At 38.1% G+C, this 27,666-nt stretch overlaps 1 protein-coding gene across 2 annotated transcripts in view; it reads left to right on the top strand.

Annotated features, from left to right (window-relative positions):
- The window catches only part of LOC306850613 (alpha-(1,6)-fucosyltransferase-like), an 86,229-nt gene extending 58,832 nt beyond the window's left edge, over positions 1–27,397 (top strand). For both annotated transcript variants that reach the window (XM_079386329.1, XM_079386328.1), the window contains 8 exons: positions 8,771–8,889; positions 12,201–12,363; positions 13,621–13,735; positions 17,022–17,259; positions 21,803–22,049; positions 23,814–23,990; positions 24,880–25,030; positions 26,032–27,397. In XM_079386329.1, the coding sequence (XP_079242455.1) occupies positions 8,771–8,889; positions 12,201–12,363; positions 13,621–13,735; positions 17,022–17,259; positions 21,803–22,049; positions 23,814–23,990; positions 24,880–25,030; positions 26,032–26,364 (1,543 nt within the window). In that variant the 3' untranslated portion in view covers positions 26,365–27,397. The remainder of the gene's footprint in view (positions 1–8,770; positions 8,890–12,200; positions 12,364–13,620; positions 13,736–17,021; positions 17,260–21,802; positions 22,050–23,813; positions 23,991–24,879; positions 25,031–26,031) is intronic.
- Positions 27,398–27,666: the final 269 nt, after the last annotated feature.

Below are 27,666 nucleotides of genomic sequence, written 5' to 3'. Positions count from 1 at the left end.
TAAATTCTGCTTAGAGGCCATGCACGTAATCTAGGAGCCAATCACAGCGTGAGATCCTTACCTCACAATATATCGCCATAGAGACTGTGAACTCTGGATTCAGTGACAGTCAATTAGTCCCTTCTAAATGTGACTAATTACTCTCGGGTTTAGACTTTTATTTGACCTCTCTCTTCGGTGCAGCAGTAATAAAAAACATCAAACTGTAATTACCTCTGATATAGGTTTCCCACACACAACTCAAATTGACAAATGTCCAAAACAAACTATTCTACACCACCATTAGTCACTTGTAAAAGTAAAAACACTTATTTCAGGTCGTACTCACATTTGTATAACAAATGTGCACTTTTAAGAACCACATCATTTGCAAACACAAACACAGGCAGCCATTGACATCACAAACAAACACACACACAGAGGGAGAGATTTAGCAGGACATTGTACCTAAATTATGGTGGCATTGTTATTGTATTGTACAAATAAATACAATTACCAATTACATTGCCTATTTTATTCCATTGAAATGCAGATTTGACAGTATAGCATTGATTTCAAATTTGCTTACAGTATAGTAACAACAATGTTAATTAATTAACGCTAATTAACACCTAATTTAAATAGGGCTGAGTTCAAATTTTTTGACAGGGGGTTGGGACCCCTTAACAGATATTGTTTTCTTTTCATCAGGCCTTTAATTATTGATGTACAGTCACCTGCTGAGATTTCTAAAGGCAAACAAAGGCAGTGGTTTTTTTTCTCCTGCAATCAAAGATCATTAGAACAGAAGAGATTTTACACAAGGAAAACTGACAGCTCCCTCCATAATTCATGAAGGTCCAGCCTTTAAAGCTCTAAATTCCACTTTGTACTTGCCCTTATGAAAATTTAACAAGTTTTTGCCTAGTATCCATAGTTTAACTAGACTAAATAACGTTAAACACATTTAGTACCTATAAATTCTACTGTCATTGTTTTAATACATTTTTTCCTCAATTTTTAAAAGAAAATATTTCTGTCAAAAATGTCATATAGTTAAAATTACAAGGATTGTAATGTGTGGATAAGTAAGACATGGCACAGTGTTTTCTCTGTTTTTGTTCTCAGTTCAGTTTATGTAAGGGCTAATGAAAATTTGATAATTTGATTTCATCTTGCTTAATTGCTCATGTCATTCCCAACCTGTATGAATTCTTGTATAGAACACAAAACAAGATATTTGTTGCTGTGTGTGTGTGTGTGTGTGTGTGTGTGTGTGTGTGTGTGTGTGTGCGTGCTATGTCCATACAATGAAAATCAATAGGGTCCAAGGTTATTTTTTCATCCCATTGACTTTCATTGTATAGAGAAAAAAACATTCTTCAGAATATCTCCATTTATTTTCCACAGAATAAAGAAAGTCATACAGGTTTGGAATGACGTGAGAGTAAGTAAATGATGACAGAGTTTTCTCTTTTGGTTAAACTATCCTTTTAAGCGTTGAGTCAAAGGGCATGTGACAGGAAATTGTGGGGTGAATTCAAATATCACCAAATGAGGATCATCACACTTGCAGTTTGTTCCAAACACAACAAACTTTGCTAGAAGAGACATGACAAATGAGAACCCAATGTGTTTTAAAATCAGCTCAAAATATCAAACATGCTTGATATCCTCCTAATGGATGAAATCGTAGTTTGAAGCTAAAAAAATTCAAGTCTGTGCTCATCACACACTACTCGATTTTCTGTGTAGCATGTCAACTTTAACTGACCAGAATCTATAGCGTGGCTTAGATTTTCAACAACTAACTGACTCATCCAGATTACAGATTCAGGCAAATATCTGTACAGTAGCACATTTCAGCCTTTAGTAATGTTCACAATGATATTTGAGAGCAGGCCAACCAATTTAATTTTTTTTTTTTTTATCTGTTTCTATCTATCTGTATTTATTCACCACACAAGTAGAATCACGCAAATGGGTTTCAGCTATTTTAACACAATGGTGCCGTGGAGCACCACCATGAACTTATTACAGGGACATTCCCTCTGGAGTCACCTAGAGTTAAGTGCTTTACTCAGGGCCCAATGATGATGGCTCTCAGCTCACTCCATACAGGGTTTAAACCAGCAACCTTCCGGATACAAACCCGGAGCTTTCACCACTACATCACATTACTCATTACACTTGACAGCCATTCAGTCACAGTGTAACAGCAGTCATGTGGTGGCATCATCCAGTTCTCGTTCAGCACATCTATATTTGTGTCGCGCACACACCTACACACCAAGTGTCACACAAACGTTGTCCAATTCGTCAGTAATGACTGAAGAGGTTGACTGTCTGTCTGAGTGTTTGCTGGCTCTCTAGCAGTTCTTGTCACTCTGAAATGTTTTCATAGAAGGTCAAAACCGTAGCCCACAGCAAGCTGTTGGTACTTTCACCCCAAGTGTGACAGTTTTCTGCATCTTCCGCTTTCTGTTTTCACACTTATTTTCATCCTGTCTGCATTTGTGTAAGTGTGTGTGTGTCCTACTTCAGTACAAGTGTCTCAGTGGGCTGCTACAACATCTCGCAAGGGTTCAGCGTCAGCAGAAAACACGAGGCCTCGTGGGATTTCCATCACACCTCTCTGACAGCCGTTCCCAAACCCTGGTGTGTTTCTAAATGTTTCTCTGTGAGTGATGTGGCCTCATTAGCTGATGATTGCTAGTTATGTAATGCCACATGATGAAGCTGAGGTTTCTGAGGACAGGTGATGTGTGAGGAGGACAAAAAGAGAAAGACAGAGAAGGGAGGTCAAGTGAAAAGTGTAGCTTCCATTGTTAACTGGCTTCAAGAGAAGACCATTTACTGTTTCTCACAGTTTGTGGACAGTTTGGGAGTTTTGTTTTTTTAAACAGGAGGACTGTGTTTGCCGTGGCAGTCTAATATTTTATCGAAATTTAATCTGCAATTTTTAAATGAAACTTAATTAAACTTGTTTAGTGGCAAATAATTTAGAGTGAGATTTGATTGGATAGTAGAAAGTAGACTGGGTATTGATTACATCAACACAAATGTCATTTTAGACAGGGGTCAAGGTTTTACGCAGTAAGAACAGAGAAATTAATATTTATTCAGCAAAAAATGCATTAATTGATCAAAAAGACACTTAAAAGGGTGTCTTTTAAAAAAATATTACTGACACCAAACATTTAAACAGTAGTATACTATAGTATGTGTCATGAAACAGGTCCATGGACTTTCATTCGCTCGCCACCAGAGGTCACTCTTCCATCCAATCGACTCTCACACCACACAGACTGTCATATATTACCCTGGACTGCATTTACCATCATTCATTGCACTAAGTACACACAGCTGTCTCAATCACACGCTCACACCTGAGAATTACCACACAATCACACACCCTACTTAAACCATGGACTTCCTCTTCCTCTCTGCCGAGTATTGTTCTGCGTATAGCACTTTCCTAGTGTTAGCTGCCTTACCAAGCCATTCTGTGTTTGTTTAGTTCCAGTATTGTTCTGCATTTATTACTTCCCTAGTTTTAGCTGCGATACGGAACCTATTTCTTGTTTTCTAGTCTGTGTTTACTGGATTTACCATTGTCTTGCCGTTCGGACTCTGTTTGTACCTTATCTGGACTATCGCTCATGTTTCTGGATTACCCCTGTTGTCAAGCCTTCTGGATATTGTTCACCGATCATAGACCCATGCTTGCCCTCTGGATTATTCTTGTATCTTGTCTGTGCCATACCTGTGTGCTGATGTTTTGACCCTGCTTGTGTTTTTTTGACCACGTCTTTGTTTAATAAAGTTTGCAAATGGATCCGCACATCTCACGTCTCGTTCGCCCCGTTACAGAATATTCAGCCACACAAGGATCCAGCAAATTTTCAGACGGACATTTGTCAGGTATGGACACAACAAGACTATTGTTTGCCCTTAAATAAGGCCCACGATCACTGGAGAACCATATTAGAGAGTTTTTAGCCATTGCTCATTATTCTGATTTACCGGACATTATCTTGATTGAGATTTTTTCTGATGGCATTAATCAGCCTCTGTGATCTCAGCTTAGACGTGAGGGTCCGCGTTCGTCACTGAATTGTTTTTTGGACATTGCTTTGTTGACTGTTGGCTCACTATTCACTGTGGGTGTCGCAGATGAGGATTGCGACACCGCATCTATGACTGAAATTGTGGCGGCACCAGAGCGCACTCACAAAATGGCCGCCACAACAACCGGTCACGTCATTACTGCCATTCATAAATCACGTCAAGTCACAGCTGCTATTTCTGAGTCAAGTAAAGTCACAGTTGATCGTCATGAATCAAGTCAAGTCACAGTTGATCGTCATGAATCAAGTCAAGTCACAGCTGCTGTTTCTGAGTCAAGTCAAGTCACCACTGATCTTCATGAATCAAGTCAAGTCACAGTTAATCGTTATGAATCAGGACAAGTCACAGCTGCTGTTTCTGAGTTGAGTCAAGTCACCGTTGATCTTCATGAATCAAGTCAAGTCACAGTTGATCGTCATGAATCAGGTCAAGTCACAGCTGCTGTTTCTGAGTCAAGTCACGTCTCCACTGATCTTCCAGAGTCTCTTCACATCACCACTGACCATCTAGAATCTCTTCACGTCACCGCTGACCATCCAGAGTCTCTTCACGTCTCTGCTGGCCTTCCAGAGTTTCTTCACGTCCCTGCTGGCCTTCCAGAGTCTCTTCACGTCTCTGCTGACCTTCCAGAGTCTATTCACGTCACCACTGACCATCCAGAGTCTCTTCACATCACCGCTGATCAGCCAGAGTCTTGTCACGTTCTCTCTGTCACACCCAGATATTCAAGGTCAGTCCTTCAGTATCCTAGTCTGGTATCCAGTGAGAGGGATGCACCACTGGTGCCTGCACGTGCAGCTGGTATCTCCAAACCAGCTCACTTTAACCCTCCTGTTCCTGCAGTAATTCCCTTGTCCGAAGCGCTTCCCATGATGGGGATCGCGTGGTGTTGCATATGGGCTGCGTACACCATTTCGGAACCTCCCCAGGCGATGGCACCCGCTGAAGCTTCTCCAGAGTCCAGAGTGGTGGTGGCGTCCAGCAATGCATGTCCAGCCCATCGTGTCACGGTCGAAGGAACGGTAGATAAGCACTGTATCTGTCCTGTTAATGAACTTTACCTGTTTCCTGATGCTACCACTATAGAACCTCCAGAGGTAGCGGCATCTACTGCAGAACCTTCAGAGGTGTCAGTGGGAACTGTCTGTAAATCCTCGTCCTGTCCTGTCATGGCCACAAAGGCTGTTTGTGAACTGTTGTCCAGCCCTGAATCGGCCACAGAGGTCGCTTATGAATTTTTCTCCTGTCCCGATCCAGCTGAGGAGGCTACCTATGAACTCTCAGTCTTGTCAATCACAGCCAAGGACTCTGTCCGCAAACTTTGACTGTCCCGTTACTAATGAACTTGCTATGTGCCCTAGTAACCTTGTCAAAGTCAAAAAGGTAACCTTTGAACACTTAACTCTGCCTGCTATGAACTCTGAAACCATTAATGAAATCTCTATTTGCTTCATTACTTCTGTCTTTGCCAAAGAGACCACTGGCGAATTGTCTGTCTATCCAGTACCTGCCAATGCTTCTGGTTTTGAACCGGTTCGGTCCTGATTTAGTCATTGAGTCTGTCGTTGAACCATCCATCTGTCCAGTTTCCCTTAATGAGCCTGATTATGAACTGCCTATCTGTCAAGTCTCAGTCAGTGAGCCTGGTTTCTGTCACGAAACAGGTCCATGGACTTTCATTCGCTCGCCACCAGAAGTCACTCTTCCATCAAATCGACTCTCACACCACACCGACTGTCATATATTACCCTGGACAGCATTTCCCATCATTCATTGCACAAAGTACACACCGCTGTCTCAATCACACGCTCACACCTGAGAATTATCACACAATCACACACCCTACTTAAACCATGGACTTCCTCTTCCTCTCTGCTGAGTATTATTCTGCGTATAGCACTTTCCTAGTGTTCGTTTTACGGAACCTGTTTCATACATTCTGTGAACTTCCCTAAACATTTCCTCTCGAGGGAATCCCTGCAGTCATTTTGGAAGTGCGTTCCACTTTGTACACAGAGTCTACTATAGTGGACACTTGCACTATATAAACAGTGATGTACATCCAAGACCCTGAGATGGAGGGAAGTTGACGTGGGAAGGGTATAAAAACTTTGGAAAAAGTGGAATGCAACCCAGAAAATAATGCAATCCACATACTGTATTAAAAATGTTCTTAATCATGTGTTTTTTCAGTTAAAACACTAAACATCCTAAGAATATAATCTTTTTTCATGAGAATCAATTCATTTGTAAAGTTTGTTTCACTTTAGTAATTTTTTGTTGGCATGCTTGCTTTAAGAATGAATCTAATAAAAATACCAATGACATAAACTTAAACTAAAATATATTCTTTCAATACAAGTCGTAATAACATTGTAATGTGATTCTCATTTAAAATTGACTTGTTTTAAGGATGTTTACATTTTTTAAACAAAACAAAAATACTGATTAACAATTTTTTTTTTGCATTTTTTGTATCTGCTCTAATAGCTCAGACATTTGAAGGTAACTGTATCTCCCCTCTTTCAGAACCGATGTTTGTCACTGCCAAAGTAACGTCTGCATTTGTGTAGTTGAGTAGAGCATGTTTGTGGCATAAAAAGAATGCAATTTGGGTTGATTTAACAAAGTTGTCTTTAACGCAGTATGTTTTAGTTGTCTCCTAACAAACCGCATAAACATGAACTAAACTCTTCAAGGCCTTCGTCTTTCTCACAAAAACACAACACTTATTTGCCCACAGATTCTCTCTATTTTTCTCTCTCTCACACACAAACCTCTCACTCTCTTCTCATTTCGTCCTTGACCAGCCAAGAATGACATAAATGTTTGACATCGCAATTTTTCTCCAATTCCAGCATCCCTTCTCATTTTCAGTTTCGCCCATCCTTCTTTTTCCCTCGCTGTCTTTCATTCTGCTCCTTCTGTTGACAGACGTCCATATGACCATTTGCATCCAGGTGAAATGGGAATGCGTTGTTTACCATTTCAAAACCCTAAGCACGCCTTCCCACAAATACATTTCCATCCCTCTCTCCTCAGATAAGACTTCTGCTGCCCTATCCTCATTTTTCCTCCCTCTCTGTCTCTCTATCGCAGTCTCTCTCTCTCTCTTTTAGGTGAGGCGGTTTTTCCACAATGCTTTCCATTCACGTCAAACACATTTCAAATACGGCTCAGATTTCCACTACAAACCCACTGCAAGGACACAAAGCTGTGCATGAGAAAAAGGGGAGAACTGAGCTCTGTGATGCTGTCCCCCCCAGTGTGTGTGTGTGTGTGTGTGTGTGTGTGTGTGTGTCTTTCATAGGGGTTATTTGGAGACATAATAGTTAAAAAAAATAATAATAATTATATACTAAAAATTATACAAATTATTATTATACAAATGCTAATGCCATTTTCTTGTAGGCTTATTTATTTTTATTTATTATTTGCATGGCTTATTATGTGCCTTAAACATAAAGGTTTATATTATAGGCCTAAAATATAAAAGTTTTGTTTTGTTTTGTTTTGTTGGCTTATTATATAAGACATTAAAAAGTTTTATTTTATTTCATTTCATTTTATTTATTTATTTATTGTTTGTGCCTAAAACACAAAAAAGCCTCTTCACTGTATGCATGCAACATGTCAATGCAACAAAACATTTTAATTTCACTTTTCAAAATTGAGGGCCATTAAAAGTCTTGAATAGCATATACTGTGTGTGAGATCAATATTTGTAAAAAAAAAAAAAAAGATCTTAAGATTTCTGTAAAATTTAGTTCTTAAATATTATGTGTATTACTTTTGAGAGTCGTGTCACAGCTTGTGAGGTTTATGGTTTCTTAATGTGACCACTACCTTCCTGATCTGCTAGGAGAATATTGCAGTTCCCTAGGAATGCAATCCAAGGCATCATTAGTCCACTAAACAAGCAGTGCAGTATGCAAGTAAGAGGGAGAGATGAGTCACACAACAATCCTATTCACTATTACCTGTATAAATGTAGCAATAACTGCATATAGTTAAAATTCATGGTTGTAAAACCACTTGTATTTGTTGTACCTGTTCATCTGGCACCTAATGAAGAATAACACTTGGTGGCCCTCAGGTAATGTGTGTGTCTGAGAACCCTGCTGTATTGAAATTAAAATTAGCTTTATATAAAAGCAATATAATTAGTATTTAGATAGCTAAATTAATATTGTGTGTGAGCGAGAGAATATGCAGGATCTGTTGTCTACCAAAGGAAGTCATCTCATAAATTAACTAGATTTCTCTGAAGGAGTGTCAGGGAATGATGGAGGTTCAGGTCTTGGGATGTTCGTCGGTAATGAAGTTTATAAGATGAAAATGTGTGTGTGGTGGATGTCAGGAGCCCACGCTGGGCAGGCTTCGGTCAACTGTTTGTGTGTCTGTGTGTGATGAATAGCCCCTGCCACCAAATGAATTGCCCGCAGTGGCTGCCGCAACTGATCATTGCATTAAATTGGCACTGGAAGCAAGGAGCAAAGACCCCTGGGAAATTAGCTAACCACAATTCACCTTGACCCAGTAGGCCACACGTTCACTCACACAAGCTTGACTGTTCAGAAGCGTTAACGCACAGCGTAAAAACACGTCGATTCCCCAGGCAATGGTCATGCTAACATGCCTCTCTCTCTCTGTCTTCCAGGTTACCTGATGGACAGGCCGATGGTGGTCCCGGAGCCGTGGGTAAATTACGCAACCTTGAAGAACAACTGATCAGAGCTAAGGAGAAAATCAACTCTTACCGCAGCCTCCCTGCTGATGGTGTGTAAATATACGCAATTATCTAAATGAACTACTACTTCTAAATGAAATACTACTACTACTACTACTTATGTTGTTTTTATTTTACATATTCAAATTTACAATTGCCTGCCAAAAAGAAAAATCACAAATTGTATTTTTAGTCAGATTTTTTAAAACAAATTAATATATAATGCCTTTTTGATATTTTTTTAAGTATCAGAAAATACATTTGAAATTAATTTTGTAAGATTTTGTTAACTCCTGCACATTCTGAAGTATAGTTAAGTAAATGCATATACACACACACATTCGTGTGTGAGTGTGTGGCAGTGTGTGAGGGCTGACAGCTCTTTTTCAGATGTGCAGTATTGGCTTGCTGTTAATGCTGAGTGAAGGAAAGATGAAACGTGTCAAATTAATAGGAACCTTTTAATATGGATGAAAAGTGTGTGTGTGTGTGTGTGTGTGTATGAGAGTCTTCACAGTCAAGGACGGTCGTATCACTACAGGGAGTCTGTGTAAATTGTCCTCTAGCCAACCTTTGCCTTCTTTCTACACACACACAAACACACACACACATATATATAATTTTATATAAATGTATATTATGTGGACCAGCAGATGATCCAGGGATACTGGTTAACTTATGATGCTTTGAACCTGTCTCACACACACACACATTCTCTGTGGCTGGTTTCTGGGTCAGCAGCCCTTATAGTATTGCATTAAATGATCTTTTGAGAGGAAGAACAAGTGGAACACTATACACAGAGGATCAGAGCGGTGTGCTGGATTGTCTTGCAGCCACTGATACCCTGATTGGAAGACACCGCTTTTTAATCCCACACACATCTTTGTGCATTCACATTCATTCAGCTCACACAGTCTACAGTACACATACACTCTTTCATATGGTTGTCAACAGCACGTCAATATGTAATTTAGTGATATAGGTGATACCCACTGTATCTTCCATCCACGTGTATAATTCCCAAATGCTAATTGTTGCACCTTTTTCAATTGTGGTGATATGAGTTTATTAATGGGTGATGTCAGTAGAGGTATCTAGACAGCATGGTATATCATGCTGTACACCATCATTTAAAATTTGGTGCCTGTACATTTTTTTATGTTTTATTTATTTATTTATTTATTTTAAAGAAGTCTCAGCAATGCTGCATTAGTAATATTGTGAAATTGTCAAGTTCTGTGTGTTTTCTGACTGACCACAGCTCTGCCCAAACTTGAAAACTGCTTAATCTCTGATGGACGCAAAGGACAACTCAAATCTGTTCACTTTTTGGTTTTTTATTTTCTTAAAGATGGTTTGATAGATTGGGATGGAACAGAATAGGTTGATAACCTTTAAGATATACAAACAAAAGACATGAATTAGTTACAAATCAATCTCAATAACACTTTCTCAAAGTTAGGGATGTAACGATTACCGGTTTGACGATAAATCATGATAAAATTCCCCGCGGTTAGTATTACCGTTTCATATTTTAATTATCATTAAAACCGTATTCGATTACCGTGATTTAAACAACTCGCGATAAATAAATACTGTCCGGCATAAAGCAGAGTTTTCAGTAACAGTCTCACGTGCGCACAGTAGTTTAGTTCTGAGTGAAAACAGGGCGGAAAAGCTGGGAGGTTTTAAAAGACTGCTAAGGGAATTATACAAATTAATATATAAATGAATTAATTATATGAATGTACCTCTGAAGGTTCGGACTGTCTTCAGAAACGATTTGATGGCATTTTGTTCTCATCTTTGCTCCATGTAATACCTACAGGAAGTGTTCGCGGAGTTCACAGGAATCAGCTGTAATTCAGCTTTTCCGTATAAAGCGCCACCTGCTGCCAGAGAGTGGATTTACAGACACTTATTTACATTCAGTCAGTGTGCAGTTTCTGTCTGGCCAAAAAATTGACCAAATTTGCATGACCTGCTGTAAATTTTAACCGGTTGATGAAAAACAAACTTATGTACATTTAAACAATTCAGATATGCTATATAGAATTATTTATGGAGCAGATAAAATACATATAATCATTTATTAATTATCATTTTAATTTAACCCTTTTCTTTAAAGGCTGAAATGTGTGGTCTACCTTTATGTTAAACTTTTTCAAAGCTTTATTTGAACATTTACATTATTTATTTGAACATGCTATTAAACTGTTGTCAGTCAAATTGTCATTTAAAATCCAGACCTCACTGGTAATGTTATTGTTTTAGTGATTATGCAAACAAAAAGTCATTTTATTTGCTGTTTGTTGATTTTTAAGTATGAAACTTGGTGAAGTGATTTATGTTTCGGTACTTTTTGAACATCTCCAGCACATTTTAACAATACCGTGATAATACTGATAACCGTGATAATTTTGGTCACTATAATCGTGATTAGAAATTTTCATACCGTTACATCCCTACTCAAAGTAATAATAAATAAATGTTACTGAATCCTCAAACCAAACAAAGTCATGTAGATTAACCTAGGATCTCTAATAGTTAATAATTAAAATACCAGTCCCACAATTAAACTTATATAATAATTAAACAATACACATGCTTAGAGTAACGTTACTTCTAAGTTCAACGTTCACATAATAAATTCTTCAACTATTTAACTTAAATTGCACGTTACATCCAGCAAAAGTCATATAGAAGCATGACCTCAACACATTCAATCACATTCTGTCCTACCATTGCGTCTTTGGATGATCAGGAGCGGTGGTCATAGTATCTCTTCAGGAACGGGTGAGAGGGCCAACTGAGCTCTTACCAAACATTTCAATGCCATGCACTCCCTGTGGGTGCGAATATTATTACAACTTAATCTGTTCTCTAGTTTAGCATATTTTAAAATGTAATTTATTTCTGTGATGACAAAGTAGAATTTTCATCAGCCATTACTCCAGTCTTCAGTGTCACATGATCCTTCAGAAATCATTGTTGATTTGGTGCTCAAGAAGCATTTCTTATTATCAAGGTTGAAAGTAGTTGTGCTGCTTAATATTTTTATGGAAACGCTGCACATTGTATCATTTTATTAATAGAAATTTCAAAATAACACCATTTATTTGAAAACTTTTGTAACTTAAATGTATTTACTGTCACTTTTGAAGTTGTACTGACTCAAAATTCAAAAATATTGAAACAGACTAGGTTTTGAGTAGGTGCATTATCTGTCTCACGACAGGTGGAAATGGTTATTGGCTGATGGAAATAATCACAAAATGTAGATATAGGCCATTTAGTAGACCTGGCTGATTTATATTGGCCTTCCATCTCAGTAGTTTGTTTGTGTGTGTGTGTGCAGGTCCAGGAAAGGACCAGGAGGAGCTAAGGAGGAAGGTGGAGAACGGCGTGAAGGAACTGTGGTATTTTGTTCGCAGTGAGTTGAAGAAACTAGCACTGGTGGACACTGGAACACTACAGAAGCATGTGGACACACTCCTGCAGGACCTTGGACACCAGCAGAGGTTATACACACACGTCCAGTTTATGTATACATCAGGAATTCACTCATATAGACAGCAGACAAGTCTGCATTATAAAGCTACACTTCCTTTCAAATGTTTGAGGTGGTAAGATCTATTTTAATTTATGTATAAATATTTTAAAAATGAATTCATGTGATGACAAAGCTGCGTTTATTTGAAATACAAATTTATAACATAAAGGTATTTACTGTCAGTTTTTACTGTCCTTGCTGAAGAAAGTATCAATTTCTTAATAAAAAGTATTAATTGTAAAAAATAATGTCTAGTCAAACTTTTGAATGGTAATGTAAATTTATCGTTAAATAAACTGCTCACACCAGTATGAGAAATTAACTTATTTATTCATATTTGCTCTGTGGAATTGATTTTTAGAGACTTTTTAAGGTCATATTTTTGTTTCTAAACATAAAAACACAGCATCCTGTCCATTTATGATAAATACCTCAACTGAATGAATGAATTAAAATAACTTCCCAGTCTGAACCATTATGGCTGTTAATTATGAAAGTAAATCAACATAAAATAAAAAAATATATATATATAATAAAATGGAGATATCATAATATAAACACTTTGCCTGGATACATTTGAAATGATTAGCTGGTCCCTATACAACTCTCATCAAATCTACATTATACCAATAACTGAAATTCACTTCAGGGGCCTCTTCTCCACATTTTAAATATCCAAGGCCTCAAAACATTTTGTTGTACAATAGAAGAGATGAATAACTGTTTAATACTTTTGAATCCCAGCGTTGAGAAGGAATACATATTCATAATGCACATGCACATCCTTTTTTTTGTGCAAGCTCATTTTCACTTGTCCTAATCATGTGCTACATTTTATTAAAGAGGAAAAATTCTCTCCATCTCTAATCTCTTTCTAAACAGCATGTAATCTCATGGGGCAGTAATACCATTACTGGGGTTTAATGGGTGTGTATGTTTAGATCAGCGCGTTTGCTTGCACTTCAGAAAAAAGACGTCCATGTAATGCTGAACAGACGCTAAAAATGAACTCATTACTAGAGCGCTTTTAATTGTATTGTGGATGATTAACAGTGCATTGGCCGAGCTGACTTTAGTTTGTGACTGTAAAACTAATTTAATATGATTTCTTTACAAAATGCTCTGTAATTAGCCATAATCAATTGGTTTAATTGGCAGAAATGGTGTGATGCAGTTGTTTGGAGTTTTGAGCTGTGTTTCACAGTGGTCTTTATGTAATTTTTAGGTCCATCATGACAGACCTGTACCATCTGAGCCAAGCAGATGGTGCTGGAGATTGGAGAGAGAAAGAAGCTAAAGACCTGTCTGACCTAGTACAGAACAGAATCACGTACCTACAGGTATACCACATATAGTACACCCACTTTTGTTTGTTTTTTCCTTTTTTTGGAAGATTTTATGATGACGTTTTCATTCATTTGACCCCTGACTTTAGTCAGAGTAGACGGCACCCCGTAACTCAAATCTTTTGGGTCATAATAACTAAAAAGATTTACTCAGATGTGTGAACTGATTCACTCAGTGTGCCTTATATAATTATGCTTCTTGGCAATTATAAGGAAGTCTTTTTCTGTTATGAATGAGTCACTGAATCATTTACTCAACCAGTTCATTAAAAAACACAGAATTGCACAGAAGACTAAAACAAGCATTACTTTTTGTTAAAACTTGTGTGTTAAAACTCTAATAAGCGGTTGTTGAAAGAGTGTTTAATTTAATGTAATAAAAGTACTACTTTAAAGCTCCAAATGTGATTTGCTTATGGCTTTGAAGGCAGGATAGCCTTATTCTTTAAAACAAAGATGAACAAAAAACACTGACTCATTCACAACCACTGGATGCTATTTTTCATTTGAAATGAACAAATAATGGCTATAAGGGATTGAAGTACTCAACATTACGAAATATGAACTCTACTTCTATGCAAAAATAAAACCAAACTTTCAAGATTGGGCTGGATTAAATGTAAAAATGAGAGAGATTTTCATTGAACAACCTATTTTGCATGGCTCTTGTGGATATTGGGGTACCCCTCCATGTCTAAAGCATTTGGCACTACTTCCAACTCTCAAGCCTCAGTTTTGACTGCATGTTTTGTTTGTTCTTCAAATTAAATATGGCTTCTGTTTTGAATACAGTCTATGGCTGAACAAGATCACATTCACTCACCCTCCTCCTTCCCTCTCCCCATATATCAATGAGAGGGGTGATTATATTGCAGTTGGCGGGACACCAGTATATTGTCCCTCTCTCTGAGATGGGATGGGGCGGTTGTTTTGCGCTGACTCCACACTGGAGACTAAACTGACATCCAGCTGCAACACAATGCAGTGCCACGCACAAGCACACAGGCTGTAATCAGCAGAGCTCAGCTTGATTCTGTGTGTTTAACCCACAGCCTGAACGTCTCCTGCAGAGAGACTTTAAACCGCCGTCACGTCAAGTTACAGTTGGAATGCCAACAGCACATTATGGATTTAGACAACTGATGCTTTTACCTGATAATCTCCATATTTGTAACTATGTATTTGTGATAGATTTATCTTTAAATTTCATAAAGCAGTGGTAGGAACTAAAAAGGGGTTGCACGTATGCAATGCCATGTGCAAATAATAAAATACAGCTATATAATAGGAGAACAAAATAAATAGGCTTATCTTTTTAATTAATAGGCTTAGTTATTAACAGGCTTTCAATATCATTTACTTTAAAGCTCAAGGCCATACGTCCAATCAAACTCTACAGTAGCTGAAAATTCATTTGTCATTCAAGTCATTCAGTAGAAGCTAGCCAAATGAGATAAATGGACACTCCTCATTCACAAAAAAGTTAGAATTCGAATGGCTTGTGCAATTGACTGTTTTTCTTTTTTGCGATAAACTGTTATGAAATAATCAAAATTAATGTGTCTTTTGATTTACTGTCATCTTGATACAGAAAATTCCCATTTTTTCCAGTTATATATCTATTTATACCGTTTCAAGGTCTGGGGTCAAAGTCATGATTCATACACAGTATGGAAAAGTTTGGAATTTGATTTTAGTCATTTCCAGTCCTGGATAAGTATAGAAAAATAAAACAGAGTATGGAAGAATGTTTGTGTTGCCCCGTATTCTGTTTTCTAAATTGAGAATTTCTAAAAAATACATTTATCATACAAGCAGTGTTCATGAAAATATGAAAATATTTCAAACATAATCCTATATTTTTAGTTATATTAAACTGTAAACATATTTCACAATATCACTGTTATTGTGAAATGTGATACAATGTCACTGTTTCAATCAAATAAATGCATCCTTGGTGAGCTTAAGAGCCTTTCAAAAATATAAAAACATATATATGAAGAGTTCAGATGCAAAAGCCTCTAAGTGCCGTCTGAAATTTTCATCTAAAATGAGCATTTTTATCAGGTTCCTATGTTTAGGTTCAGTAATAGAAGAAAATTTCAGATGGCACTTAGAGCCTTTTGCATCTGAACTCTTCATATGTAATTTCATCACTGATTTTTTTTTATCTGTTTTTCATTTTATTGATTTATTTTTTATCTATTTATCATTTTTATCATATTAAAATGTTGAGGCTAATTACAGTAATACATTACTCATATTTATCCCATTAAATGTCTCAAAAGTCATCAAATGTGAATCATTGTTATTCATCATTGCCATTTTTATTAATTTTAATGATGATGCTACATAAAACCAGTGTATTATGAGGCAAAAGAAGCCCATTTCTGATTTTTTGATGTTGATGATCGGTATTTGGCCTTAGTGATGGGTCAGACAAAGATTGGGAAACACCTACTCGTTTGGCCTAGGGGAAAACTTTTGTGCTACTAGTACTGTTAACTTTGACTAATAGCTTTGTGTCAGTGCTCTCCATCAGAGAGACAGGTTAGAGCGGTAATGAGAGCTGGAGTGTGATTAAAGTGATGGAGTGTATTTTACTTTGTGTGTGAGAGACAGACAGGTTGATAACTAAGAAACTGTGTCTCTTATGAGAAATGACAATCCTCTGTCTGTCTCACTACACTGCTGTCATCCATCTCTTATCTACAGTGCTCTCTCTCTTGCTCCTTTCTTTCTCTTTACTCCAGTCATTCGCCTCTCTATTGTCTCAGTACAAGAGAAACAGCGATGGATGGAGGGACCATTTTCCGTCCTGTTTGTTTCATCTTCTTTCATCCAGCCAAGATCATTCAGGCATTATATTCTTCTTCTGTCAGAGCCAAATTTATCATTTCCTTCAGCACATACTAAAATATTTTCATGCGTGAGATGATTGGAGAGTTTCAAAAACCTTGACAAATCTGGTTCTCTCTGTTTTTTTGTATTCTATCATGTTTTTATCTTACTGGTGGTCTGGAAAGATGTATAATACAAATGTCTCCTGTCTGCATGAGCAGCACGGTACAGAAGTCACACTTGAGCTGTCAAATGCAAAATTCATGTGCTGTTTTTGACATCGAGCAGATCAAGGAACTATAAAATGCCATATACAGCAGCCTCAAACTGTATTTCCACTCATGTAATGAAATTCAGATGTAATTTCTTTGTCCAAAAGTGTCCACTGAATGTGTAGAAAGCTCTTCAGTCCTCTCTCTCTACTGATCTGTATCTGCAGAACCCTCAGGACTGCAGCAAGGCTCGCAAGCTGGTGTGCAACATCAATAAGGGTTGTGGTTACGGCTGCCAGCTGCATCATGTGGTCTACTGCTTCATGATTGCCTATGGCACACAGCGCACCCTTATACTGGAGTCGCAGAACTGGCGCTACGCCACCGGCGGATGGGAGACCGTTTTTAAACCCGTCAGCGAAACTTGCACTGACCGCACAGGGGCCTCCACTGGACACTGGTCTGGTCAGTAACACACATGTCCCTCAAAACTATCAAATCTATCCCCCTTTTTCTGACCTTTAGAATTAAACCGGCTGGTTTTATCATTTAGAATCGCACTGCCTTTCAAATGTTTGGGATTATTTTTAAATGGTGTTACAGTTTCTGTTTTTAATATATTTTAAAATGTAATTCATTCCTGTGTTGGCAAAGCTGAATTTTCAGCAGCCATTACTCCTGTGTCATGTGATGCTTCAGAAATGATTCTAATTTGCTGATTTGGTGCTCAAGAAACATTTCTTATTATTATCAACATTGAAAACAGTAGCAGCATTTATTTAAAATAGGCTTGTTTTGTATTTTTTATAAATATATAAATACTGTTACTATTGATCAATTTAATGTGTACTTGCTAAATAAAAGTAATAATTTATTTTAAAAAATCTTTCTGACACCAAAGTTTTGAACTGTGGTTTAATACAGTGTGTGTAAATTAGCTATGAATTATCTCTTCATTCATTACTTATTGAGGAGAAGTTTGCGTTCTCTCATACTTCAATAACAGATACTTTGCAAAGTGTAAAATATTTTGGCATTTTGCTTGTTAATAATGGCAATCTGAGAAATGGTCAGTTGATTGTTTTTCATAAATGCAACAAATTCACAAACATTTATTCAATAATGGACGTTTTTAAAATGTTCATTTGAGAAACATACAGTGGGGATCGAAAGTTTGGGAACCCCTTGCAGAATCTGTGAAAATGTGGATAATTTTACCAAAATAAGAGAGATCATACAAAATGCATGTTATTTTTTATTTAGTACTGTCCTGAGTGAGATCTTTTCCATAAAAGATGTTTACATATAGTCCACAAGACAAAAAAATAGCTGAAATTATTAAAATGTCCACATTCAAAAATTTGGGAACCCTTGGTTCTTAATACTGTGTGTGGTTACCTGGATGATCTACGACTGTTTTTTTGTTTTGTGATGGTTGTTCATGAGTCCCTTGTTTGTTCTGAACCGTTAAACTGAGCACTGTTCTTCAGAAAAATCCTCCAGGTCCTGCAGAATCTTCAGTTTTCCAGCATTTTTTGCATATTTTAACCCTTTCCAGCAGTAACTGTATGATTTTGAGATCCACCTTTTCACGCTGAGGATGATTGAGGGACTCAAACACAACAATTAAAAAAGGTTCAAACATTCACTGATGCTCCAGAAGGAAACACGATGCATTAAGAGCCGGGGGTGAAAACTTTTTGAATTTGAAGATTAAGGTAAATTGTACTTCATTTGTCTTCCAGGAAACATGCAAGTATCTTCTGTCACGTCAGAAGGGCAGTACTAAATGGAAAAATATGATATTTCAACAAAATAAGAAAAATTTGGACATCTTCATCCTGTTCAAAAGTTTTCACCCCCCGGCTCTTAATGCATCGTGTTTCCTTCAGGAACATCAGTGAATGTTTGAACCTTTTTTAATTGTTATGTTTGAGTCCCTCAATCATCCTCAGCGTGAAAAGGTGGATCTCAAAATCATACAGTTACTGCTGGAAAGGGTTAAAATATGCAAAAGATGCTGGAAAACTGAGGAATCTGCAGGACCTGGAGGATTTTTCTGATGAACAGTGCTCAGTTTAACTGTTCAGAACAAACAAGGGACTCATGAACAACCATCACAAAACAAAAAAACAGTCGTAGATCATCCAGGTAACCACACACAGTATTAAGAACCAAGGGTTCCCAAACTTTTGAATGTTGTTATTTTAATAATTTCAGCTATTTTTTTGTCTTGTGGACTATATGGAAACATCTTTTATGGAAAATATCTTACTCAGGACAGTACTAAATAAAAAATAACATGCATTTTGTATGATCTCTCTTATTTTGGTAAAATTATCCACATTTTCACAGATTCTGCAAGGGGTTCCCAAACTTTCGCATGCCACTGTACCAATGGTCATTGTTCTATACACTGGCCCAGTTTAAGAGTCTGTCTAATAGGCTAAACCCAATGTTCAGAGAAATCTCTCTACAGCTGGAGTGAACCTGCTGTGCTCTAAAAGCAAAGCGGAGAGGAAGGAGAGACTGCCTTTTAAACATGAAAGAAATGACCTCAAAACAAAGCAGCGCTTTTCCATCACTCTTTCCTCCCAGAGGACACAATCTCTCTTAGTTCGCCCTAAAGCCTGAGTTTCTGCACTCCATGGACCCGCGAGATTGACAGAGATGGAGACTGAGCAAGCCAGTTATATTAAACATGCTATTCCAACTCATTACGTTACATTTATGCATTTGCCAGGCACTTTTATCCAAAGCGACTTACAATATATTCAAGACTGAGCTCGGAGTGGGCCAGGACTCACTGCTTTTCACATTCCCTGGGAACTGAACCCATAACCTTGGTATTGCTAACGCCATGCCATCAGTTTTCACTCATTAGCATTAACATCTTGGATTCTCATAATATACGCATATACACACGGTGCCCAAATGAATTCAGCCTAATTGTAGTGGAGCTTTCGAGAGACGGTTCTCAATAATGTACATAACATAACCCTGTTAATGCCTCTAGTTATGACACGCATGGGGTCAAAGGGCAGACCAAATCCTTCAGGATAATCCTGCTGGCGTTTACAGAAAATACCCCCAGCAACATGCACACCCAAACACGCGCAGCATTAAAATGAATCAGTGTCGCTGCAGCGGTACACGCGCACAGATAGCATAAATTAAAAATAATAAAGAAGCCTCCTCCCCTGAAGCCCCCCCTTCAATTTATTCATCAGGATGCAAGGACAAGATGTAATTTAGATTCTCTTGCTGCTCTAATGAGGATGTGAGAGAGAGAGAGTTATTTTGTTTATCAGTGCAATGAGGGGTGCTGGGCTGGAAAAACCTCATCCCCATGCAAAGAGCCTAACAGCAAGGTTATATAAGAATGGCTAGGGAGTCTCTCCAACGCTTCTTTGTGTGAAAAATACTTTTTAACATTTAATGCTGCATAAGGCATAATTTAAACCAGTCTCTTTGAAGACATTTTTCCCTGATAACGTTTTATTTCCATTACTTCATGCTAGTGGTTGAACAATATGGATTTTTCAATAGTTAGTGCCTTTTGATCCGGATCTAGAGTGTTTCAGCCACCTGTTAATTGTGGGGACTTTCCATAGACTTCTATTACTTTTATACTGACCAAACAATATTTTCTATCCCCTAAACCTACCCCTTACAGAAAACCTGTTTGCATTGTTACACTTTCAGCTAAACATCATTTACAAATATTCTCTAAAATATGAACGTGTTTTAAATGCATTTTTTCATCAGGCAGACAGACACAAATTAAATTTTTTTGTGTGTTCGCCTGTTCGGGAAGATGCAATGACCGATACAGTGACATTCCAGATAAAGTTTGAAGGGAGTAAAGTGTGTGTTTATGCTATTAAGAAAGTGTTGGCTATCTGGCCAAAGAAGAACTTTTGTTTTATAATTAAATATTCATTTAAAAGCAGTCTATTATCAGTGTATTAGCCTATATTACCGTTACCCCCTTACTTGCTCCGACGATGTTTTATTCCATCCTCCAAATCAGACTACGAGCAAAGCAACTGTATTCGAGAGACCACGAGATTCTGGGACGCTTCAGAAATGTGCGGCGGCATAGCTGGTATAAACACAAGCACTGACTGAGTGGTCACGATCAGCTCTAGTGGCCATGTCAAAGCCGTAACGCACAGCAGACGTATGCAGTGATGTGCAGATCAGCTTTCACATCACTGAATCTGCTGTTAAAAATGAACCATCCATTCATCATATCGTCATGCAAAACTAAGAATTAATCTAATTAGAATAATTGTATTGTGACGATTGGGTGCGGATCGGGTCGGTTATCTAAATCAGAGAAAAATATAGGTGCGGATGGGTGGCGGGCCGATAATTTATTTGAAGCAGCAGATTGGGGTGATCTCTAACACACATATTGGCCAACACCACTATGGCTTTCAGTATATTGTGCATCCCTAAGGGCTGAAACATGCTCTTGTATATGAATGTACGCACATAATAACACATCCAGTGTAATGGCACAGACATTTGAAGGGAACTCCATCATCTCACCCCCTTGAGGTTTGTTGCCGCCACACTAATGCGAGAACATGCTTGAAGAATATGGCGTATATTCACTGGCAAAATGTACACCTTGAAAGCACTGGAAGTCACTTTGGATACAACTGCCTGCCAAAGGCGTTAATGTAATGTAATGTAAAGTGTGCAGATTGCCGCCTGCTTTTAATGTATTCACCAAGCATTTGTATCGGTTTTCATACTTACATGTATCATGTTTCTGGCCTAAGGTTGTCTTTTTTTCCTCTCATGCGCTCGTGTTTTCAGCCCCCGCACTCTATTCTGTGGGAGCAGCTCCTCCGTCAAGCTTTATTGACTTGATAATTGTAAATTAATCTCATATTGGAAAAGTATGTTTGGTCAATTTACAGTCCTTACCGTTATATTTAATTTCTCCAGTGCATTCGTTTATTTTTCTGCTCATTGTGTTGTGCATTGTCTGTAGGTGAAGCAAACGATCGGGATGTTCAGGTTATCGAGTTGCCCATCGTGGACAGCCTGCACCCTCGTCCACCGTACTTGCCCCTGGCTATCCCTGAAGACCTTGCGGACCGGCTTCAGAGGCTTCATGGAGACCCACCTGTGTGGTGGGTGTCTCAGTTTGTCAAGTACCTGATCCGCCCTCAGGATTGGCTGTTGAAGGAAATGCAAGAGGCCACCACCAAGCTGGGCTTCAAGCACCCCATTATAGGGTGAGGACATTACACATCAAAGCATCACATCAGGCCCTAAAAACCACTCAGTTGCCACACGTTTCACTGTACAAACCACACATGTTTCACTGTATTTTATTAGTGGAGCTCTCTGACACAGACTGTACTATACTTACTGTATTATTTAATGTAAAAAAATATATATATTTATTTATTTATAAAAATGGACATACGTTCTGTATAAATACAATATAAGTTAATGGAAATCAGCCAATGTTTTGGTTTAATGCTACACTCTAAAAAATGATGGGTTAAAAACAACCCAACTTGGATTATTTGGCAACCCAGCGCTGGGTAAATATTGGACAGACACATGCTGGGTTATTTTGATCCAGCTGGTTGAGTTAAATGTTTTACCCAGCATGCTGGGTTGTTTTATATAAGTCAACTATTGTTTAAAATTATTATATTGCTGTCTTAAAATGGGCTAGAAATTACAAATCACACACAGTATTAATAGAGGCAACAGCAATAATCAAAAGATGATCATTTATTATTAAACAAAAACACATGGACAAAATACAAGACAAATTGAATTTATATGGGTGAATACAGCATAGTTTACAATATAACGTACATTTAAAGAATTTTAGGCATAAAAAATGTAACATTTAAAAGTAGCATTCCAACAGCATGTTCAACCGTTCTCTGTAATCGCTTTTTTCGAAATTTTTTCGCAAATTTTTGTGCCGGTGTGTCACCGAAAACTGAGCCAGTGATGGGCTGCTGTTCGCCAGGGGAACTGCGAACTTCAAAAGGTGTTTCCATCATGTAAAGCGACCACTGTTGACACAGCTAACTAACATCTTGTCCTTATGTTGCGTTGCATAAAATAATACAATTTACAGCACAGTAAAGACTTTATAAATTAAATAAAATGTCCACAAACCTTTATTGCGCTGAAGAAGTGCACCAAATCAGCAGTGCTGAGAACCACCTGTAAAGGACTCAAAAAGCCCGTGCTCTGACTGTAACTCAGCAGCTGGGTTGTTTCTTTGGAGACAGGCTTAACCTAGCGCTTGGGAAGAAAAAAAATGACCCAGTTATAGAAAAACTACCCAGAACCTGGGTAAAAAATATTAAAAATAATTCAATAAAATGACCCAACAAGCTGAACCCAGCATTTGGGTTAAAAAAAGAAAAAACAGCACCTGGGTAAAAATATTAAAAATATCCCAATAAAATGACCCAACAGGCTGAACCCAGCATTTGGTTAAAAAAATAAAATATAAATAACCCATAATTTTTTTAGAGTGTTTGATGTAAACCTCAAGCTTAGGAAACAATGATAGGTTTGAACACTTGATAGGTTTTGAATGTATTTATGTGTGAGAGAGAGCGGGAGGGAGGGGGAGAAAAGGAGGAGGGAGACCCTTTCACACAAACCACCACTGCTCCAGCAATCAATCTCCACTCACACCCACTTTACTCTCTACTGGGAGCGCAACCACTCACAGCCATCTTTCTGTCTCTATCTCTCTCACACACACCATTCTTACTTTCTGCCATCTCTTTATTCAGCCGCTCATCCTTACACTCACACATAGACACATAATGGTTGGCATTTTCAGAAAATCGGCACCCCAAAGCGCAAAACCTTTAAACATCTGTTTAAAAAAAAAAACATTTTAATAAATTTTATTCTGCTGGTCTGTATTTTTTCCCGTTCTTTGTCGACCTTGAATCCCTTTCTCACACGGATGCACACAATCAGGCTGACCCAGGTATTGCTCTTCTCTCCAGGGTGCATGTGCGCCGGACAGATAAGGTAGGGACAGAGGCAGCATTCCACCCCATAGAAGAGTACATGGTGCATGTTGAGGACCACTACCAGAGTCTGGCCCAGCGCATGCATGTGGACAAGAAACGAGTTTACCTCGCCACTGACGACCCCTCTCTACTGCAGGAGGCCAAGTCTAAGTGAGTACACTTTATACAGTCTATGAAAACAAATCTTGATATCTCATGCTGTGTTGCTTAGGAGTTGAATTTATCTTCTTTTAAGGACCTTTAGGTAATTAACTGGAAAATATTAGACAAAAATAATAAGAAGCTGTCTTAGAATTGTTAATACCCTAAGTTTGAACCAACTTGGAACATCATCAAATGACTGAAATGAAACACTTAACAAGGCAACAACTTTCTAGTTCACACCAAGGACGAGAACTATAACACAAGTTTTAATGTTTATTCTAATTCTGAGAATAATCCACACCACATCTATAACAGTGACAACGACAGAGGAATAATATCATTGGAATCACTTTCAGAATGTTTTTTTTTTTCAGCTGATAAACAATAAAACAGACAATCAGCCAATCAGAATCCACCCGACTTTAAAGAGCTTGAGCATTCAATGGCAGATGACATAATTGCAGTGCGCACTTATAAAAAACAGAACATTATTATGTTAGTGTGAATGCTAATATAGTTATCTGTGTACAGTAGTTATTTTTACAAGTGTTGTTCTTGATGTGAACGGTCACAGTGCATTTCAGAGTCTGACGTTAGCATGTTGCTATGCTAATAGCTGAATACTCTAATAAATAAATACAAAGCACATACATTTTGGGTGATGTTGTTACTTTTTGATTAAATAAACCTATTTTTTATTATTAATTTGTTCATTTCCCATTCTCCTTCCACCAGCTTATAAGAAAATCTGAGCATGTAGTGCATTCTGGGATTCCTTTATTGGCAAATGATGCATTCAGTGCTGCCCTCTGTTTGGAAAAGCTTTGAAACACAGCAAGAGGAGGGCCGTCACTGAGGACCTTTTAACCCATTTTTGTTTTTTGTTTGTGTACAGGTATCCTGATTATGAATTTATTAGTGATAATTCTATTTCATGGTCAGCTGGGCTGCACAACCGCTACACTGAAAACTCTCTGAGAGGAGTCATCCTGGATATCCACTTCCTCTCCAGGGCCAACTACTTAGTGTGCACCTTCTCTTCACAGGTACAGTTTGACCCACTTTTGTAGAAGTTTTTGTCTCCTACACTAACTTTTTGTCCCTTTTTGCACTTGCGTGAGGTTTTTTTTTTTCTTTTTTTTTCGCATCAAGTGCCCAAACCTCCCACAGCATTTCTATGGGGTTAAGACTTGATTGTTCGACCAGCCTTCATTTCTTTTTGTTACTTTTTTTAAACATTCTTTTGGGGATTTGCTTTAGGGATTTTGGTCATTTCTTTCTTCTAGAGTCTACTTTATGTTAAACTTTTGCTTTTTATGGATAGTCTCATATTCTTCACAAGTACTCTGTGGTATAATGCAGTCTTTGTAGTTTGTGATGTAAATTTTCATGCCAGACATGATGTCTGGCAATCAGTAGTCTTGCAGATCCAAATTTTTTACTATTGGCTGAAAGTCTGTCCCATCTATTCTGGCCAGGAATCGCCCACTTCACAGTGTCCAGTTTTGGGCTGTCGATTTTGGCAGGCAAAATCAATTATATTAAATAATATTTGTATATTACAGATCACCAATATTTGATTGTTTAGTGTGACATATTCATTGGCAGAAGACTTTATGGTAAGTCGCAGTTCTAATCTTCTAAGTCGCAGTTTTCAACAGGACGATTGGGACCAAAGTTTTTGCTACAATATATATTGCACTTTGACATAAATGGATGTCACAGTGTACTAAAACTTCTAAACAAGATCTCACTCAAGTCACATTGTAGAGCAAGGGTAGCCAACCTGATCCAAGCAATGAAATCTGAAATCTTGACATTTTTATGTGCCGTATGCTTTAGACTGTTCATGAGCAGTCTGTGGTTACTTTGTTCTAATAGTCCTTAATCTTCACTTTAGCTTTTCATGAGTAACGCTTAACCATTGTAAAGTCCATTCATCTTTGTCAGGTGCACCTGCATATCCTCTCAACTCCACTTTGCTCTGAGGATTCAGCTTGAAAGCAGCTTGTGAATGTGTCTTTGTTTTCATTTCCTTTGTGCGCAGGTGTGTCGAGTGGCCTACGAGATCATGCAGACTCTCCACCCAGACGCCTCCTCCTTCTTCTATTCCCTCGATGACATCTATTACTTCGGTGGGCAGAACGCCCACAATCAGATCGCTATCTACCCGCACCAACCACGCAATAGCGACGATATCCCGCTTGAGCCTGGAGATGTGATCGGCGTTGCGGGCAACCATTGGGATGGATACTCCAAAGGAATCAACCGCCAAACAGGCCGCACCGGCCTCTACCCCTCCTATAAAGTCAAAGAGAAGATTGAGACAGTGAAGTATCCCACGTACCCAGAAGCGGACAAACTTCTTAAAAAGCCGTAGATTGAAACAAAGACAGCGCAAATACTCTTGTTTATGTAATGAGGAAACCCTGGACCACCCAGATGGGGAATGCACTTTGTGTGTGAGTGTGTATGAATGTGTTCGTGTAGGTGTGTCTGTGTGTGTGTGTGTGTGTGTGTTGTCTAGGGGTTCTTCACAGGGTTTTAGGACACCTTCCTAACTCTGGTGCTTGAACTTTGAGTCCCCCTGAAATTGCAATCAGGGTTGTGGAAGACAAAAAACAAAGAGGATGAACTCAAGGCAACAGAAACGGAAGGCACTGTACTGTAGGTACTTTCTAATTAATCTCCGGGTAATGAAGGGAACTGAATATGTTAATTTAAGAACACAACTGGAAGAAGTAACTTTGCAACTCCAAACCGATCATGACAAAGGAATCATAAACCTGGGTTACTCTCGTCCTCCTATGCTCTTATACCTCCTTGTGTACAATGATGGCATCCTTTACTCTAGCCTCACTCAACTCGTTTCTCCCATGCCATCGCTATGTCAACTGACACTCCTCTTCACACCCATGAGCTATTAATTTCCACTGCCATACTGTGCTTTTAAATGTGACTTATGCTGTTTTTATTTTCATTGTAAGGTTTATCATGTGTTTGTGTGTGTGCGGATTGGAAAACGGTGCCTATCAGGGCGATTGACTCACTTTTACGGGACGAGTTTTGACTCTGGAGCCTTATGGACCAGCCTTTCCACGCAGATTTACACTCCTCCCCTCCTTTCAACTTAGTGTCTTATCCACAGCCATGTGTCCATCATGTTTTTTAAGAGATCATTTCATGTTATTACATTTTAAAGTACAAAACAGATAAGAAAATGTCACTTAATATGAATATAAGGATACTAATATTATTATTGATGATGATAAGAGAAAGAATAATTACGGTAACAATGACACTTGCTGTCATTATAAATTTTAGTTAATCATGAAGGAATTGTTTGTTGTCTTATGTTTGCGGGCATTGTCTCTTTGGTAAGCAGATCAAATAAACTTGATCAGCCAAATTGCGTTTCTGTCTGTATTTTAATTTTGTGTGTGCCGGCTATTCTTTAAGGACAATTGAGTTAAATCTTATAAGGCTATATTCAACAGTGTTCAAACTGAGGAGGGGCTGCGGGATACAAATTGGGGAGTCCCATAGTGTTTCATTGAAATTAGAATAGATTAGTAGATTTTAATTATATTTAATTATTGTGCTGACACAGCTTGACATTTTTAGTTTTGGGCCAGTTTTATAATTCCTCTGAAAACCCATTTTTTTTAAGGAATTTGCAGTC

Source organism: Barbus barbus (genome assembly GCF_936440315.1).
Source record: "Barbus barbus genome assembly, chromosome: 30".
NCBI lineage: Eukaryota > Metazoa > Chordata > Actinopteri > Cypriniformes > Cyprinidae > Barbus > Barbus barbus.
The sequence above is the reverse complement of the archived record's forward strand: the minus strand, read 5'-3'. Positions and strand labels throughout refer to the sequence as shown.